We start from the raw sequence: 19,360 nt of genomic DNA on the forward strand, positions 1-19,360 counted from the left end.
GACTAACCTTTCCCAAGAGAGTCTTCATTTTCTAAGTGGAAGAACCTGGAAAGGCCATTTGCATTGGCATGGGCAGTCCCTGTAGGGATATGGACCAACTCAACAGTTTAGGGTTTTCTCCTTTCATTTGCAGGAGCCATCTGAGAGGCCTGTGGTCAGTTTGAACTTTGAAGAGAGTACCAAAAAGGTATGGTCTCAACTTCTTCAGGGACCAGACCACAGCAAAGGCCTCCCTCTCAATGGCACTTAAACGCTGCTCCCTGGGGAGTAACCTCCTGCTAATAAAAGCAACAGGCTGGTCAAGGCCATCATCATTTGTTTGGGACAGGACTGCTCCTATCCCATGTTCAGAGGCATCTGTCTGCACTATGAACTGCTTAGAGTAATCTGGAGCTTTCAAAACTGGTGCTGTGCACATTGCTTGCTTCAGGGTGTCAAAGGCCTTTTGACAGTCCAAGGTCCAGTTAACATTCATGGGCATTTTCTTTGAGGTACGTTCTGTGAGGGGGGTCACTATAGATCCATAATCCTTCACAAACCTCCCATAGTAACCAGTCAAACCAAGGAATGCCCTGACTTGAGTCTGGGTTTTGGAGCTACCCAGTCCAGAATAGTCTGAATCTTGGGTTGGAGTGGCTGAACTTGGCCTCCACCAACAAGGTGTCCCAAGTAAACCACAGTACCCTGCCCTACCTGACATTTAGATGCCTTGATAGAGAGGCCTGTTGCTTGCAAGGCCTGCAAAACCTTCTTCAGGTGGAACAGGTGATCCTGCCAGCTGGGGCTAAAGACAGCAATATCATAAAGATAAGCTGCACTAAAGGACTCCAAGTCAGCAAGGACTTGATTCACCAACCTTTGGAAGGTGGCAGGGGCTTTCTTTAAGTAAAAAAGGGCATCACAGTCAACTGGTAGTGCCCATCAGGTGCAGAGAATGCTGTTTTCTCTTTTGCTCCTGGTGCCATTCTTATATGCCAGTACCCTGCTGTCAAGTCAAAGGTACTCAGGTATTTGGCAGCACCCAATTTGTCCATTTGTTGGGGTGAGCATCTGTCTTGTGACAGAATTGAGCCCTCTGTAATCCACACAGAACCTCATCCCTCTCTTGCCATCTTTTGTGTGAGGTTTGGGGACTGTCAGAGTGCTCAATCACTCCCAACTCCAGCAACTTGTGTACTTCCACTTTGATGCTTTCCTTAACTCAGTCAGACTGTCTGAATATTTTGTTTTTGACAGGCTTGCTGTCTCCTGTGTCCACATCATGGGTACACAGGTGTGTCTGACCAGGGGTTAGGGAAAAGAGCTCAGCAAAAGGCTGGAGGACTTGCCTGCAGTCAGCTTGCTATTGGCCAGAGAAGGTGTCTGAGTAGATCACTCCATCTACTGTGCTATCTTTAGGGACAGTAGAGAGGAGATCAGGGAGAGGTTCACTCTCTGCTTCCTGGTCCTCATCTGTAACCATCAGCATGTTTACATCTGTCCTGTCATGGAAGAGTTTTAGGCAGTTAACATGGATCACCCTCTTGGGGGTCCTGCTAGTGCCTAGGTCCACCAGGTAGGTGACCTGACTCTTTTTCTCTAGCACTGGCTAAGGGCCACTCCATTTATCCTGAAGTGCCTTTGGAGCCAAAGGCTCCAGAACCAAGACTTTCTGTCCTGGCTGAACCTCAACCATAGCAGCCTTTTGGTCATACCACATCTTCTGGAGTTGGCTGGCCTCAAGGTTTTTACTTGCCTTTTCCATGTACTCTGACATCCTTGAACGTAGGCATAGTACATAGTCCACTATATCCTGCTTAGGCTCATGGAGAGGTCTCTCCTAGCCTTCTTTCACAAGATCTAGTGGTCCCCTAACAGGATGGCCAAACAGAAATTCAAAGGGGGAAAACCCTACTCCCTTCTGAGGTACCTCTCTGTAGGCAAAAAGCAGGCATGGCAAGAGGACATCCCATCTCCTTTTGAGTTTTTCAGGGAGCCCCATGATCATGCCCTTCAATGTCTTGTTGAATCTCTCAACAAGACCATTGGTTTGTGGATGGTATGGTGTGGTGAATTTGTAAGTCACCCCACACTCATTCCACATGTGTTTCAGGGAAGCTGACATCAAGTTGGTACCTCTGTCAGAAACCACCTCTTTAGGAAATCCCACTGTGGTAAAAATACCAATGAGTGCTTTGGCTACTGCAGGGGCAGTAGTGGACCTAAGGGGAATTGCTTCAGTGTACCTAGTAGCATGATCCACTACTACTAGGATATACTGATTTCCTGATGCTGTGGGAGTTTCAAGTGGACCCACTATATCCACTCCAACTCTTTCAAAGGGGACCCCCACCACTGGAAGTGGAATGAGGGGGGCCTTTCGGTGTCCACCTGTCTTACCACTGGCTTGACAGGTGGCACAGGAGGCACAAAACTCCTTTACCTTCTGGGACATATTGGGCCAAAAGAAATTGTTGACTAACCTCTCCCATGTCTTGGTTTTTCCCAAATGCCCAGCAAGGGGAATGTCATGGGCTAAGGTCAGAATGAACTCCCTAAACTGCTGGTAACTTGACTGGAAGCTCCTATGGTTTTGTGGGTCAGAGGGCAAAAAAGCGCACCCAAAGTTTTCAGCATGGCATCTTTAAAGACCTCATTCTACTTGGGGTTCGATGCCCATGGGAAACTTGCGGTGCATCAGGAACAACTGGGGGATCAGCTCCCTGGGCAGTTATATTGATGTAGTACAACCGACATTTAGAGAACCTCTCGCCTTCTCTTTGAGTCAGAGAGGAAGGGTAGGATCGACTCCCACTTTATTTTTTTATGCTTGAGTTTGGAGTTGCATTTCAACTGACACTGAGCCTGAAGTGGAGCGGACACAGGAATGGCCCAGGACAGAGCCTGCAAATTGGAGTGGGATCTATGCGAACACTAACTTACCTCTTCTGGTCAGTGAAATACAACTCTGCCCCCATCTCAAATTGCCTTTGAGGTCATGAGGAACCACTTTTTACCACAACTTGTGTTCTGAGCCCAGGCACAAAACATGATCAACATCTGCTTCCTGCTTTCACAGCTTGATGTCAGTCATTTTTGGTGGGGATGTTGTTTCACAGCACACTACGGAAACTCGTGGAGTTGTCAGAAAAACAACAAAGTGGAGGTCTAGGTTCACATCAGAAAGTGCTGAAAGGAAGAAAGTGATGTCAGCATGCAGGGGAGGCAATTATATGAGGCTCTGGTCTGTCGACTTTGCGGCAGTGTGGGGGCAGCAAAGAGCTGCATGGCGTCACTTAGCAAAAAAAATCTACTGGTGCATATTCTAAGGTGAACAATCTGTGGTTAGAAGTATCCTTCAGAATACTGAGCTCTATGATTATACATTAAAATCAATTATTTGATTAGATTTCATGCCCCCTCCTTGAAGTTACAGTGAATTTCTTAAAAGTTAGGCACCTATTTAAACTGTAGAAAGAAACTTGTATTGATTTCCATCACTTTCCACATTCTTTGGGAACAGGAGCGTTATGCAATAATCATATAAACATGAATACAACATTTTTATGGTCCTGCCATGTTTCACTTTTGGGCTCATATAATCATATGATTCATAATGAAAGAGACATGTTACCATTGCATGGTGCAATGTAAGTGATGCAGATGTTCTTACCAATCTTTGATTCAAACGCTTATTCTCTTCTTCTTTCAACTGCAAAGTCTGTAGGAAGCCAGAACAAAATGCTTTATTAACTTTTCTGTTACCAATTCAACTTAAAATAAGCTTAAGTCTATGGCACTCGACTACAATTTTTAACATTTATAGGGTGGTACACTTCGATCAATGAACTTCCTGGTAGGAAGTTAAAAGAAAGTTTGTTTGTATAATTGAAGAATATGAGCGAGACAAAACCTATCAGGTGACATAATATTACAGCATATCTTTTTGCCATAAGAAGTTGTGTATAACAATTTCAGTAAATGAACAGGAAATGGAACAATATGAGGGGAGATATTTTTGTTTTGGTAAAGTATTCTAATATGCAGTTAAATAAGTAAGCAAAATCAACCATTCTATATACATTTCTAAATTCCTCAATACTAGAATGTCAACAGACTTTCTAATTTATTCATATCATTGAATGTCAAAGCATGCATCATCTAATTAGGAGGCAAACTGGGTTAGAGCATGAATGAGGTGCACTGCAAATGTTGCCCTAGAATCAAGCATCTGTCAAGAACGAAAAAGGTACTTAACTTTAGTAATATTTCTGGTAGGTACAAGTGGAACTTAGTTTCCATGTAGGCTCCTCTCCTTAAGAATACTCATTCCAGGCTTTACTATGGTGCAGATATTTTTCCCCAGCAATGACTTTCCAGCACCACCAGGTGGTGCCATGTGGCTGCGCCCGATTGTCCACTTTTGGAAATTACACCACTGAGGTACATTAGGTACCATCAGGTACACTGGGGTTAGATCTTGGCATTATTTTTGCTCCTTTGAGGCATGTGGAGGAGAAAGAAAAGAGCCATAGCAGGAACAAATACAGAATGCAAAACTGTAAAGGGCAGGCAAACTGAAAGGCCCAGAAGTTCTCTAACCTTGCAAGTAGATGTAAGCACTACTAACAGAACCCATTTAGGACTAGAAGCCAAACCAGATGAATATGCATTGGTTTGAAAGGAAATTGAGATAAATGGGTTATTAATTAAAAGGGGTCAGATCCCCTGCTCAAGTAATAAACAGAGTCGTGGCAGGGTGAACCACAAATGTCACTAAATAACAAGTTTTTTACCTTCAGTAATGCTTCATCTGGTAGAGAGTCTATCTAGCCGCAAATTCCTTAACTTAGAATAATACCCAGGTGTCAGATTGAATCCAGAATTGTTTTTGTGAGCAGTACCCCTGCACACCAGTAGGTTACGTCATGTGGCTCTGCATGGTGTTTCTGGTGTCATCTGTGCCAGTAGTGCGTATGCAGGGCCTATATAGGTGCCATACCAGTGAGCTTTGCAACTTTTCATGCCACGAAGAACAGTGACCACTGTTGGGGAAAACTAGGGCCCTGAAAGGGGAACAGTCCTGTCCACAGAAATCTGATCACAGAGCAGGGAAAATCGGTGGGCTGGTAAGGAATCTGCGGTTAGATACAGTCTCTACCAGATCCGGGGTTACCAAGGGTAAGCAACTTGTTCATCTGATAGAGACTTCTAGCCTCATTCCTTACCTCAGAATAGATACCCAAGCAATACCTCCTCTGACGTGAGTCTGCGAAACAGCTGCACACTAAAATATCCTGTAGGACCAAACGGGCAAAATGCCCGTGTAGATCGACCTGACTGTCCTGGCAGTAGTGCTCGGGAAACATGTGCAGAGCTGGATCACCCAAAGCTCCAACAGGTTTACGTGGAGCACGGATTCCGCCAGAGATCAAAGGCTTCTGATCTCCAACTCTCCCAGATGGCTTTTCCAGCCAAGGGGTGATGCATCTGCCACTATTGTCCGATCTGGTTGAGGAAGTAAGAGGGGTCTGCCACTGACGAACTGCGGTTTGTTAGCCACCACTGCAGATCTTTTGCAGTGCCCTCACAGATCCGGACAATGCCAGAGATATTTCCCTGATGATGCACACACTGGAACTTCAGGTCCAACTGCAGAGCCCACATATGCCAGTGGGCATGTGTCAAAAGCAGGATACAGGGGGCCATGAGGCCCAGAAGCTTCAGAGTCAGTCTCACCGAAACCCAGGACAGAGTCTCAAACATCTGTATCTTAACCTGAACACCCTAGACTTGCCGTTCGGGAGGATACGCCCGAAACTGCACTGTGACCAGAAAAGCTACTATAAGAGGCAGCATTTGAGAAGGAGTCAGGTGTGACTTCGGCACATTGATAGTGAACTTCAGCGAGTGCAGGAGGTCCATCCTTCTTGGGAACCAGAAAGTAGAGGGAATTGCAACCACAACCTACTTCTGCTGGCACCCTTTCTATGGTTCCCTTGGCCCAGAGAGCCGCCACTTCCTGGTGGTGTAAGAAGAGATGGCCCTTTGTCAGCCTGTTGTAAGTGGGTGGCATGGGTGGAGGTATAGTCACAAGCGAGAGAGAGTAGCCCATTCCGACATTGTGATGACAAATAGTGCTCCTCACTGCTTTCCCATGATGGCTGGAGGGCAAACTAAAGAGACTTGGAGCTGCCCCAGCCGGGTGGAGGGGCCTCAGGGGGATGGTGGAGGGGATAGACTGGGCTGACCTCTGGCTGCCTGACCCAGGGGGTCTGTGGGTGCAATGTCCTTGGCCACGCAGGGGCAGGGAAGCTAGCTGGTTGAGGTGGCTGGGTGGGTAATGACACAGTGGAAGCCACTTCTGTGGCCACAAAAGGAGTAAAAGGTGGATTGGGGCTGGCAGGGGAGCCAAGCTCCTGGCTGTACCTCAGCTATCCTTGAAGTGCTTCAGGTCTGTGTCTGCCTTGTTTCCGGAGGGACAGAAGTCATCAAAGGACATGTCCATAAGTGAGGCTTGGACATCCCCAGAAAGCCAGTTGTTCTCAGCCAGGTGTGGTGCTGAAAGGCCAGCCACGAAAAAAGTGCATATCTGATTGTGAACTTGGCTGCATCTCTCCTGTCTACCATAGCTTGGGAGAGCTTGGCCTGGGCCTCCTCCAGGACCAAGGGGAGCACCTGCGCACCCAAATCCCCCACTGTATGGCAGAATCAGCCCAAAAGGCATGCAGCATTCACAAATTGCAGTGCCAGGCTGGTGGAAGAAAACATGTTCTTTCCTAAGGTGTCCATCCTCTTGGGATTCCCTAGCCGGTGGGGTGGTAGGGAATGCCCCAGGATCCAGACAGAAAGTGGAAGTTTGGACCATCAACCATTCCAGATGTAGGGTTAAGAAGATGGGGACCACTGGATTGGAGCAATGGCGGCGGGCAATTGTCTTTTCACAGTAGCCCCTGTCAGGGCTTGGACCAGGTCCCAAGCAGGATGTTCATAATGGCTTTCTTAAATTGAAAAAGAGGTTCTGAGCGAGTAACTCCTGGCTGAGGCACCTCTGTAAAGATATTAGAGTTGACTGCCACTGCCGGCAGGCTAAGGTCTAGGACCTCAGCCAGCTTTCTCACCACCATGGCAAAAGAGGCTCCCTCCTCTGTACCCACGGCAGGAGGAGAGACCACGCAAGTATCTGTACAAGTACACGGGTGTCTGCCATTTCCCCATGTTGGGGTTTAGAGGCTGGTATTATTCAGGGTCCAGCAGCCCCTCCCAATCTTCCCCGAGTCCCAGCCTATAGGAATAGGGCTGGAGTGTATGGCTCTGATTGGCGCTGGATGACACCCCATCTGCTCAGTGTTTGAACCTGGGATGAGAATAGGGATTGTGCTAATGGAAGCAAACACACCTGTGTTGGCGAAGATCAACATTGTACAACTGGTGCCTGTCGGATCTATCCGTGGATCCAAGGGGCCAACTGGCGCCAGGGGTGGATCTGCTGGCGGGGAACCAGTAGGTGCCCCTCTTGACCCCACAGGGATCGAAGACATACGAGCAGGGATCAGCTACCTAAATATGAGATGCATGGTCTCATAAAATTCACAGAGCTGGGAGGGGTCACTCCAGTTCCCAGATATTAGGATAGGTATGCAGCTGACCCAGGCACAAGCTCAACCATAGAGTCAGGCCTAGAACGACAATGCTCCTCGGATGTCTCATCGGATGACTGTGATAGACGGGGTGACGTCAAAGTCCTTGTTGACTTCTTGCTCTTTTTCTTCTTGTGGGACTTAACCGAAAGCCTTCGACGAAGATCAATGGCTCCATGTCCGATCCTGGGACCTTACTCTCAACCGGGATTCAGACAATTGTGGCACTGCATTTCAAGTGGCAAGGAGCTTGAGGGACTGCTCCCTCAAGGCCTTTGGGTGCATGGTGCCGCAGTTGATGGAGGTCTTCATGTTGAGGTCCTGTTTGAGGCACCAGAAGCAAATCAGTGATGGGCGATGCAGGGCTTAAAGTCAGCTTTCGTAGTGGGCATCCCTGTCGCACAAGGAGAAAGATTAAAAAAAACTTCAACAAAAGGTTGAAAAAAAGTGACAGGGGCTAGCTCTCTCTGGATCTGGGTTGACTGGCACAGAAACAAAATGATATCAGTGCGCTCGTGGGTGGGTTTGCCTACGAAGGGGCACCATCCACATCACTTTCGGCACATAGGATGACAGGATGACATGTAAAGTTAAATGATGCTGCATACTGTTGCAGGGGTACTGCTCACAAAACGTTTCCAGATCCAGTCTGCCACCTAGCGATAATTCTAAGGTAAGGAATCTGTAGCTAGAAGCCGCTATCAGTACATATTGGTCTATGTTGTATTTTATATAGTGCAAGGCTAAGCATCAGTACTGAATGACTATTGTGACCTACTGAATCGTTTAATTTTTCATGAAGCAACAACAGCATCAAACCTAATCCAGTGTGGAGTGGAGGGAAAACCCATAAGCACCTATAAGAAACCTGCACCTTCCTTAGAAAGCAAGAGTAATCAAATAAATGCCCAAAGTGAGACGTGTACAACTCCAATTAAACGTGTGAATGAAATGCTGGTACTGTAATAATGTCTTGATGAGCATGGTGATGACTCCTGCAGGACACCATCGGAGCTGAAAACTTTGGGTTACATTAGACTTCATATTGCAGAGAAGTAATCTTTCTCTCCACTTCATTATAAAGTTCAAGGAAAACTCTTTCAGGGATAGTTTGACTTAACACACCACTGTCTTAAATAAGTAGCAATACTGAAACAAATGTCACATGCCAATGAACCTATTTTTTTCTGATGGACACTCACATTAACTTTTAGAGCCAATTAGTGACAAATGTATAGGCATTGTATAAGGTGCCATCTTGTGATATGTCAGTACACCTAAGTTCCACGTAAGTGAGGTCACTAAAAAGACAGAGCCTTTACCAATGAATATAAAAACACTCAAGTTAGGGCTTAGGGGGGTAATGATAGTGAAACTGGTAGAAAACTGAGTATGGGGGGCGTGGTCTGGCCACGACTAGCGATGGCTGCCTAGGAGACGAGCTCCGCAGGACGGCGGGCCGCGCGGCGAGGGTGGCGGAGCCGGGGGCGCCCTGAGGGCCCCCTAACCATCGCTAACCCAAGCACAGATGGTCGGCGACGTGGGAGAGCTGTAAGATCCAACAGGGGACCCGCGCTCTCCCTAACTGAATCAAGGTGAGCCGAGGACAAAGACGAGGCCCGCAGCGAGGAAGCAAGCCGGGGCCTCGAGTATAAAAGGACCCGTCCTGGGAGACGCGCCTCCCCCGCGACTGACAAACGGAGGCGCATCCGGCGTTCCCGTACCCCCCCACCCCACCTGACGCCAAAGCGCACTGCGGATTGAGGCAGAACGTGCCGCGGGGCTGAAACGAAGACGCGTGCTCTGCCTGGTATGACCGGGCAGGGCAGAGGACAACGTCGAGGCATATGACGGGACGGTATGCTGCGGCCCTGAGTGCAGGAGGGCCCGGCTTGACCCGGGGGAGGCGCCTCGACCCTCCCCTACACTACACACCCTGAGTGCGTACTTGGGGGATCCCCCCCGCTCAACCTTACGTCACAAGGACGGACCGGGCCAGAAGACGCGAGCCCCCTCCGGGGAGACGGAGGTGAGTGGGGCGCACAGCTTCGATTTGCTGGGGGCCCACCTACCCAGAGTTCGGCGACCAGCCAGACCTTCAGGACCCTCTCGCCCGTGGGGGTCGGATAGTGGCTCCCCCCCCCCCCGCTGAGGCCCCCGGTTGGGCACGCGTCCTCACAGCGGATCGGAGGGAAACGAGGAGGTGACCGGTGCCACGATCCTCACAGCATCCCCCTTCTTTCTTTTTTCTCACTTCCTCTCAAGAAGAAAGGTGAGCAGAGAGGCATTGTCTGGAGCGGAGAGGAGTGGAGGGAGAGGCAGAACTAATGGGGAGGAGGGGAGAGAGGGGGTGAGGGAGGAGGAGATGGAGAGGAGGAGAGGTGACGGAAAAACAAAATAAAGAAACAGACAGAAGGAAGAGGAGGAAGGAAGAAGAGAGACCAATAAAGGAAACCAAGGGAGGGAGTGCACGGAGGGGGAGGGGAGACGAGGTAAAGGGGTGCAAAGCCAACAACCGGGCCTTCAAGAGCCCAGGAGTCTTGACCAGGAGAGCGCACCTCACCGGCGCCCCTAGTTCCCCCCCTTCTCCTTTGTGGACCCCCCCGCTGTGGCCTGTGACAAGTGGCTCCCGCATCACCACCGCCCGCCCGAACGTATCCACGCAAGGCTCTTCTCTCCCTCTCAAAAACGGGAGAGCCCATCAAAGACTCTGCTCTAACGCACGAAAGGCAATTCTCTGATGTCGTCTTGGGGAACAAGTAAAGAAGCATCTTCCTGACCTCACTCGCCATCCAGAGCCCTCCCTCCCCCATTCAAGCCTCCAGCCTCCACTCCTCCAAAACTTCCAAAAACCTCCAAAACCTAACCTACCACGCTGCTGAGCCAAGAATAAATACCCTCCAGACCCCCATCACTGCGGGGGAACCTGCCATGCCCAGAGGCAAAGGGACGGGCAAACCAGCGGGTAAACCAGCCCGCCAACTACTCTTTTCCGAGGCCCTGCGCCAGCAGAAGCACCCTCCGACGCAGGACCCTCCGCCCCACTCTCACAACGTCACCGACAACATGGCAGAGGGCTCGCAAGGAGCGTCCATGGACCATATACTACAGGAGATATCGGCGGTGGGACGCAAACTGGAAGGTATGGACTGCGCCATGGTGGCGCTGACAGCAGAGACAAGATCCATGCGCCTGGAGATAGCGGGCTTCCAGTCACAAATATCGGGACTGGACTAACGGGTGACAACAGTGGAAACCCAGGTAGCTTCCTGGACCGACAGCGGCCAAGAACTCATGTACCTTCGCAGCAAACTGACGGACTTGGATGATAGAAGCCGCAGGAACAATATCCGCCTGTCAGGACTCCCGGAGGGTATAGAGGGTACGGACCTGATTTCCTACCTTCGGGACATACTCCCCAAGCTGACAGGCATAACATTCGACCCTCCGCTGGAGTTCGAAAGAGAGCACAGACTTGGCCCAAAGAGGCAGGAAGGGAAGGGACGCCCTCGCTCAATCATAGCCTGTCTACTACGCCATGGCCAGGCTCGCCAAATGCTACAGATAGCCCGGGCGCAAGGTCCACTACGACTGGGTACCCTGGAAATCCGACTCTCAGCCGATTTCTCCAAAGAGACTGTAGACCGCAGGAGAGCTTTCCTTTCCCTCCGCCCTCGCCTTCGTCACCTGGATGTGAAATTTGGCCTGTTCGAGCAGGCCAGGATGTGGATCACCAAGAAAGGCGAATCACGGACTTTCTTCGATCCAGAGGACTTGAGAACATTCCTAGATAGACTCCAGGAACAGGCGCAACCAATGGAAACGACAACTCTGACACTCCAAGACGTACGAGGTGTATCCTCTGGAACCAGCCACCCAGAAACCGCCTCTAACTCAGAGGGGGGCAGCAACCATGGATCCCCACTCCAGGGGAAGAGACTTAGAGAGACTCACAAAAAGCCACGACAACAGGGGTCAAGTACTTCAGGCAGTGGCGATGTACACCCAGCTGTCGGACAGGGACAAATCCCGCTCACCCTGAAGCCCGCGGTGGCCCACTCTTGAGGCCGACCGAGCACCAGCACCCCTCCCCCCCCTCGGAGCTCCTAGAGATCCCGCCATAATGAACCCTGGACTACCGTGACTGAGCCAAAGAGATCCTGTGGTGGAGGAGAACAAACGGAGAGATGAGTACCTGATCTTGTGAACCCTTGAGTCATCCTAATCCTGCGGGCCTTTGTCCCTTTGTCCCAGTCTGACTCTGCCCGACGCTGCAGCATCACTGTTTGCGTCTGCCCTTCTTCCTCTCTTCCTTTTCCCTCTCCTCTCTTTCTCTCTCTCTCCCCCCTCTCCGGACGGCCCGATTGGCTGGAGTGGGATTGTGCCTGCTTCATACCACCAATTTCCCAAGTACTCTCCTCGCCCCAGGAGACCCGCCCCCTAACCTCCCACCCCCCTCCCCCTTCCCTTTCCCTTTCTGTCTTCTCCCTCAGCGGCATACCCCTCTGACCAGGCTTATCTAGCAACCGAAAGTGCACATCCCCTTCCCTTTCTCCTGGAGCGACTGGAACTGTTCCAAGGCCCCCTCTTACTGCCAACCTGTCTCGAAGGGGGTTCGTTTGTTTGGTGATTTGTCTGTCTGTTAGTTCGCTTGCTTGTTCGTTTGTTTGTGTGTATGGCAGTTTGCTCATTGTTTTTCCCTCGTCCTACAGGGAGGGCAGTGAAAGACCTATTGAGGACAGTAGAGTAGTAGCGGAGATTGGGCAGCGACGCAATGCAGTGCTCTAGATAAGATAAACCTCGCAGAACCGGCCTATTCAGGTATCCTGTCACCCACAAACCTCGTGGATCCACACTTCCCGCCCCCCCTCCTCTCTCTTTCTTTCTTTACTGTCTCTTACCCCTCCCCTTCTTTCTCTTAAAGGCGCAATAGCACAGCGATCCTGGAACTAAGCCACTATGGGAACCGCGCAAATGCCCCCCCATGCGAATCATAGGCAACCCCTCCGCCCCCCCTCCCCGGCAGCCGGGGCTGTCCCTCATACCCTTCTTGAGTACGGAAAATTGAGCGCGATGGGGGCGGGGGTGCCGAACGCACGCTGCCTCCCTGGGCGCGTGGCCCGCTGGACGGGCAGTGGAGCTCGACTGAGCTGGGTTTTAGTCCCGCAGGTTACAGTTCGAGAACAACCAGGACCCGTGTCCCGTTCTTTTCTTTTCTCCCCCCCCTCCCTTCTTCCCCTTACTATTTTAAACATCTATAGTTTCTCCCGTCCCCATCTCACCCTCTTCTTTCCCGCTTCTAGAGGCCAGCTCCTACTTCCCCCCTTCCCCTCCACTTTCCCCTGTCCCCTCTTGCCCTATCCTAGGTGCCCACCCATCCTCCCCCGGGCAAGCTCCCCCATAGGGCCGGGATGCCTAACTCGAACAAGACACCGGTAGTACCCCTACGGATCATGTCATGGAACGTAAACGGCCTCACCCATTTCATAAAACGGAAAAAAATCCTGATTTACCTCAATGACAAACGGGCTGATATTGCCCTCTTACAAGAGACACACCTGGACAGACTAGAATCCGATAAACTACGACGTGACTGGGTTGGTACTGTCCTATTTAGCTGCAGCCCACCCTCGCCCATCACAGAGAATACCCCGAGAAAATGTGGGGTGGCAGTACTGCTACGTAAAACCCTTCCCTATAGGATCACCAAATCTTGGACCGACCCCGAGGGCCGCTACGTATTTGCCAAACTAAAGAATAGTGATTCTTCACTATGTGTGGGTTCCGTTTACGCACCAACGGGTCCCAAACGCCTCTTCTTCCTACAAATTAATCGGCTTCTGACGGAGATAGGAGCATCTCGCTATGTAATAGGAGAGGACTGGAACATAGCTAGGGATGCATTTATGGATAGAACGGGACCCTTAGACGTAAGTAATAACGCAGATAGAGCCCTACAAACTGATGTCCTTTCAGACAACGGCCTCGTGGATCATTGGAGGCTGACCCACCCGACGGAACAAGAATTCACCTTCATCTCGTCGGTACATGGCACCCAATCCCAACTCGACTACTTCCTCCTATCCGACAGCCTTGTGGCTCACGCCCAAGATAACAGCATATTGGAGGGTGGCCTCTCCGACCATTCTCCAATTAGTGAAGCCATCCAAATAGGCCTAGTGTCCCCGGGCCGCAAGCCCTGGAGGCTTGCAGTTCACCGCTACCGATCCCCACAAGGTAAGTTACAGATACAGGAGCACGCAGCCTCCTTTGCCCAAGATAATAAAGGCACTGTTGAATCTAGCCGCATAATGTGGGCCGCAGCCAAGGCCATGATACATGGACAACTTATGCAGGACGCTGCGTTGGCAAACAGAGACAGGAAAGAACAACAGGCGACACTAGAACTCGATATCCGTCGTCTCACAAGACAATATACCATGCATCCTTCTCTCCGTCGGACCCTAGAACACGCCCAAATGGCCCTTAACGAGCTATACACCACACAGGCCGAATACACCCTACAGAGACTACAAGGGAGGCACTACGAACAAGGTGAAAAAGAAGGACGCCTGCTGGCAGCCCAGCTTCGCCAAAGAACGGCAGCTCTTGCCATACCAGCCATCCGCGCCTCCACTGGAGAAATACTAACGCACCCGCAAGCCATTGCAAACGAATTTGCGCTGTTCTATAGACACCTATACACCCCAGAAATAACATTCAACCCGGCGCAAGCCGCAACTTTCCTAGAAGGCCTTGATCTACCCTCCCTATCAGACGAGGGTCGTAGTCTCCTAGAAGGGGAAATAAACAGACAGGAATTAGAGAGTGTTATCTCCAACCTTCCCTATCACAAATCGCCTGGGGAGGATGGGTTCCCAGCGGAGTTCTATAAATGGACAGGGAAAGAGGTGATAGATATCCTTCACGAGGCCCTAAAGGAAGCCTGTTCCACACAGTCGTTAGGCGCCATATCTAATAATGCGACTATAGCTGTCATACCGAAACCCGGGAGGGACCCCTTGTTGTGTGGCAGCTATCGGCCCATATCTCTTTTAAACGGCGATATTAAAATTCTAGCAAGCATCCTGGCAAACAGACTCCGAAAAGTTATACTGTCTCTAATCCACCATACGCAAGTGGGGTTTGTACCGGGCCGCACCTCTAGGAATCACCTGTGTACCTTATGCCACACCCTGTGGACCTCAAGGGACCTGCCGGAGACAGCATTAGCCCTGTCCCTAGATGCCGAAAATGCGTTTGATCGCATTGAATGGCCCTACCTGTTCATGGCCTTAGAGAGATTTGGTCTGGGAGATAAACTCATCTCAATGGTGCGACTACTCTACGACCAGCCGGGGGCAAGAGTCAACTGCGGGGGCTTCCTTTCAGACCCCTTCCCTATCAGTAGAGGTACACGACAGGGCTGTCCTCTTTCCCCTCTCCTGTTCTTACTTGCCATGGAGCCTCTAGCCGCAGCTAACCGATCCTCCCCCCCTTATAACTGGCCTCGCACTACCTGGCGGTTTATCCAAAATCTACTTATACGCCGATGACATCCTGTTAACCCTCACTGACTTAGAAAGCTCTATACCAGCCCTACTGGATGTTATTGATGGCCCTCCAAGCCCAGGAATACCCATTCAGTATGCAGATGTGTGCAGGTGTGACTGAGCATCCTGTGTTTGGGGTTGTCTGAGTGAAATGCACAAGGGAGCTGTCAAGTAACCTAGCCAGACGTGGATTGTAAGGCACAGAAGGGTTTAAGTGTAGAGAAATACTCACTTTCTAAAAGTGGCATTTCTAAAATAGTAATGTTAAATCCAACTTCACCAGTCAGCAGGATTTTGTATTACCATACTGGCCATACGAAATATGACCTTGTTACTCCTTTCAGATCAGAATTTACCACTCAAACAGTATATGAGGGTAGCCCTAATGTTAGCTTATGAAAGGAGCAGGCCTCACAGCAGTGTAAAACAAATTTAGGGGTTCTACACTACCAGGACATATAAACTACACAGGTATATGTCCTGCCTTTTACCTACATAGCACCCTGCCCTATGGGTTACCTAGGGTCTACCTTAGGGGTGACTTATATGTAGGAAAAGGGGAGTTTAAGGCTTGGCCAGTACTTTTAAATGATAAGTCGAAGTGGCAGTGGTTAAGGGGCTACTTATGTGGGTGGCACAATCAGTGCTGCAGGCCCACTAGTAGCATTTAATCTTCAGGCAGGCCCTGGGCACATTTAGTGCACTTTACCGGGGACTTACAAGTAGATTAAATAAGCCAATTGGGTATGAACCAATGTCACCATGTTATAAGGGGCACAGCATTTTAGCACTGGTTAGCATATGCACTTTAGCACTAGTTAGCAGCAAAAACAGTGTCCAAAAATTGGAGGGCGGTAGGAGAAAAGTTAGGGGTAACCACCCTAAGGCTGTCAGGTCTAACAATAATCATAATCCAGCACAGTGAGCTATGACCTGCCATCAAAGAGTTGCATTCAAACTGCATCATTCAGAGTAGAAAGTTATGTTTTTTTCAGTCTTTGATTATCCTAATTTTGCTAAAAAGGGTTTGTTTGGTTAGAAATAAATTGTTAGTAGTAAAGTCAACCCTAACCACTGTGTTATGTTCTTGATCCTGAGTTTATCCTTCCCCAGACCAAGTGATGCCTACCCATATGGATAACATATGAATCCTACACTTTGTAGTCCCCTTTGTCTTATGTAACATTTTCTATACCCTGAATTAGACACATATGATTCATTGTCTGTGTGTGTGTTGTTAATTGCTCCAACACCCTACCCTGGTAAGAGAGGTGCTATAAAACAAATAAAATACATGTGAGAGAGGGGCTCTGGAGAGATGAGAAGCACTGTTAAGAGTGATGGTAAGGAAATCACTGAAGAGCCCCAATAAACATTGCTGTATTCTGGTCCTCTGTAGGGTCATCATTTACTATGCTTTTAAAACTAATAAAATTGAATATATAATATAAAACTTGTCGTAGAACGCACCTTATCAGATATTTGTTCCCAAAAGTTCTTTGGGGGAGGGGCACTGTAGTATTCCGGATCACTAGCTGTGCACCCTATGGGAGCTGGTCTGATAACATTTGCCAGGGTTGCTTAGGCCTGCCAGCAGCTTGCCACTGTAAACATCTCTGATCAACACAAGAGGATACTTGTAGGTTTTTGAACAGTTTTTAAAACATTTTTACCTCTAAATTATGAGATTGAACTCTATGTGACACTCTTATTTTCTGGAAAAGAGGAATCAAAAATGTTATAAACCAGTAGACTGTGCCAGCATATGAATCTCAAGGCACTGCTGCGGTCTGACTCATGTAATGGCTCCTCAGTACACACACCTGATACACACACACACACACCACTCCCACACTCAATACAATATAAAACACACACCCACATCACCCACAAACCCCTACGACCACAACTGTGACTGAAGGCCAGAGAGACACCACAATCTACAAACTAGCATCCACAGGTACTCAACACCATCAATCACATAACAACCATGCACCTCACACAACACACCTCTAAATATCAACCCACACATCACAACACACACCACCCCACACATCACCCACACCACCCCATGGCACCGCAAAGACACCCCAGGTTCTCTGAGGAGGAGCTCAGGGGCATGGTGGAGGAAATCATCCGGGTAGAGCCACAGCTATTCGGATCACAGGTGCAGCATAGCTAGGAAGATGGAGCTATGGCGAAGAATCGTGGACAGGGTCAACGCAGTGGGACAGCACCCAAGAACTAGGGATGACATCAGGAAGAGGTGGAACGACCTACGGGGGAAGGTGCGTTGCGTGGTCTCAAGACACCACATTGCGTTTCACAGGACTGACGGCGGCCCCCCACCTCCTCCCCTACAACTAACAACATGGGAGGAGCAAGTCTTGGCTATATTGCATCCTGAGGGCCTCGAAGGAGTAGCTAGAGGAATGGACTCTGGTAAGTCAAATCTTTACTATGTCATCCCCCACCCAACCTGCAAGCCATCACATACCCCCACCCTCACCCCCATCACTGCAACTCCTCACACATGTCCCAATATCACAAACCACACATCCCAAACCCAAGCCCTGCATGCAACACCAAAGCATGGACACCCATCACCAAAGCATGGCCACTGCACATACACCCCCCTAACCCATCATCACACAAGGTCCTACACAGGAATGCAAGCACTGGTGTACACGGTCACCCACCCATTGCACACCATGGCACACACAGATGCAATAATCATGCTTTTACACCCCTGCAGGACCCCTACCCAACATCACCGGACAGGAGGGTCCAGATATGTCCACTCCACCCACAGAAGAGGCCCACAGTGATGACAGCAGCTCTGTCCAACTGGATCTAGATGACCAGCCTGGCCCATCTGGGACCTCGGGACAGTCGGTTCTCCTCACACTGGCAGAAGCCACTACAGAGCTTCCCCCCTCTGGAAACACCAGCACAGCACCCACCCAGCGGGCCCATACCTCTGTCCCCAGGACACGTCAAGCAGCATGTCCACCACTACAGGGAACCCAGGCTAACCCACCACCCCAACAACAACAGGGACCTGGGGGCAGTGGCAGCGGGCACACGGTTCAGGGGACAGAGGCCCAGGAAAACAGGGGAACTGGGAGGGCTGCTGTGCAACAGGGGGAGGACAGGCCCAGGGAACCCACTCTCCATGAGGCCCTCTCCAACATCATGGGAGCCTACCACCATTCCCAGGAGACGATGGCAACAGTACTGGCCTAGTTTCAGGAGACCCAGCGGCTGCAGGAGGAACAGTATTTGGGCATCAGGGAGGAACTCAAATCCATCAATACCACCCTGGGCACCATTGTAGGGGTGCTGAAGGAACTCGCAACACCAGGAGGGACACTGTGGCACAACAAGGGGCCCCTGACACTAGCCTGGACGATGAACTGCCCACCACCTCCGCACTGCCACAGGACCACCACACCAGCACCCACCCCCTGCAGAGGGAGAACCACACGCAAACGGTCTCTGAGATCCAGGACAAAGACAGAGAATGATGCCAAGACCCCGGCCAAGAAATGAGACCACCCTGATTGTCATCCTTTTGTCCCACCTTGTCACCATGTCCATCCTTAAACTGCCCCAGCTCCACTTCCTATGCCCCTTTGGACAATGCACCTGTGAGACTGATAGACTGGACTCTGCCATGGACATTCCTCCACCATCACCCCTCACCATTTTACAACCCCCTCCAATATTGAGCACTTAAATAAACACCCTTAAAGCACAAAACAATCTGGAGTCTGTCTGTGATTTCGAAATAGTGTATTAGCACTTACAGTGGCAAAATGCTGTTTCAAATGTAATGTCAACATACCTATGTCACACAGCTCTAGTCCATGAGGAAACAAAGCAGATGTCACACAGTGGGACCCACATCTGTGAAATCGTAAGGGAAAGTGACAACTCAGTGACCATACACTGGGTGAAAATGACAGACAGTAGAGAGGTAGTAGATTTAAATCAGATGTAGCAGGCAGTGTTTTTCTTCTTACCTGTGTCTCACTGGAAGTATTGCAGGATCACCGTGTTCCTGTTGTCGATGTCTTCTTCTGTTTCCTCGTCTTCACTGTCCACAGGCTCCACAGCTGCCAAAAGACCTCCATCTGGACCATCCTCCTGCAGAAAAGGCACCTGTCGTCGCAAAGCCAAGTTGTG

The 19,360-nt window shown here is 50.0% G+C and overlaps 1 protein-coding gene across 4 annotated transcripts in view; it reads right to left on the reverse strand.

Annotated features, from left to right (window-relative positions):
- The window catches only part of RB1CC1 (RB1 inducible coiled-coil 1), a 486,536-nt gene that overhangs the window by 99,019 nt on the left and 368,157 nt on the right, over positions 1-19,360 (reverse strand). For all 4 annotated transcript variants that reach the window (XM_069220165.1, XM_069220164.1, XM_069220163.1 and 1 more), the window contains exon 19: positions 3,653-3,700. In XM_069220165.1, coding sequence (XP_069076266.1) covers positions 3,653-3,700 — 48 coding nt within the window. The remainder of the gene's footprint in view (positions 1-3,652; positions 3,701-19,360) is intronic.

Source organism: Pleurodeles waltl, chromosome 2_2 (genome assembly GCF_031143425.1).
Source record: "Pleurodeles waltl isolate 20211129_DDA chromosome 2_2, aPleWal1.hap1.20221129, whole genome shotgun sequence".
Classification (NCBI taxonomy): domain Eukaryota; kingdom Metazoa; phylum Chordata; class Amphibia; order Caudata; family Salamandridae; genus Pleurodeles; species Pleurodeles waltl.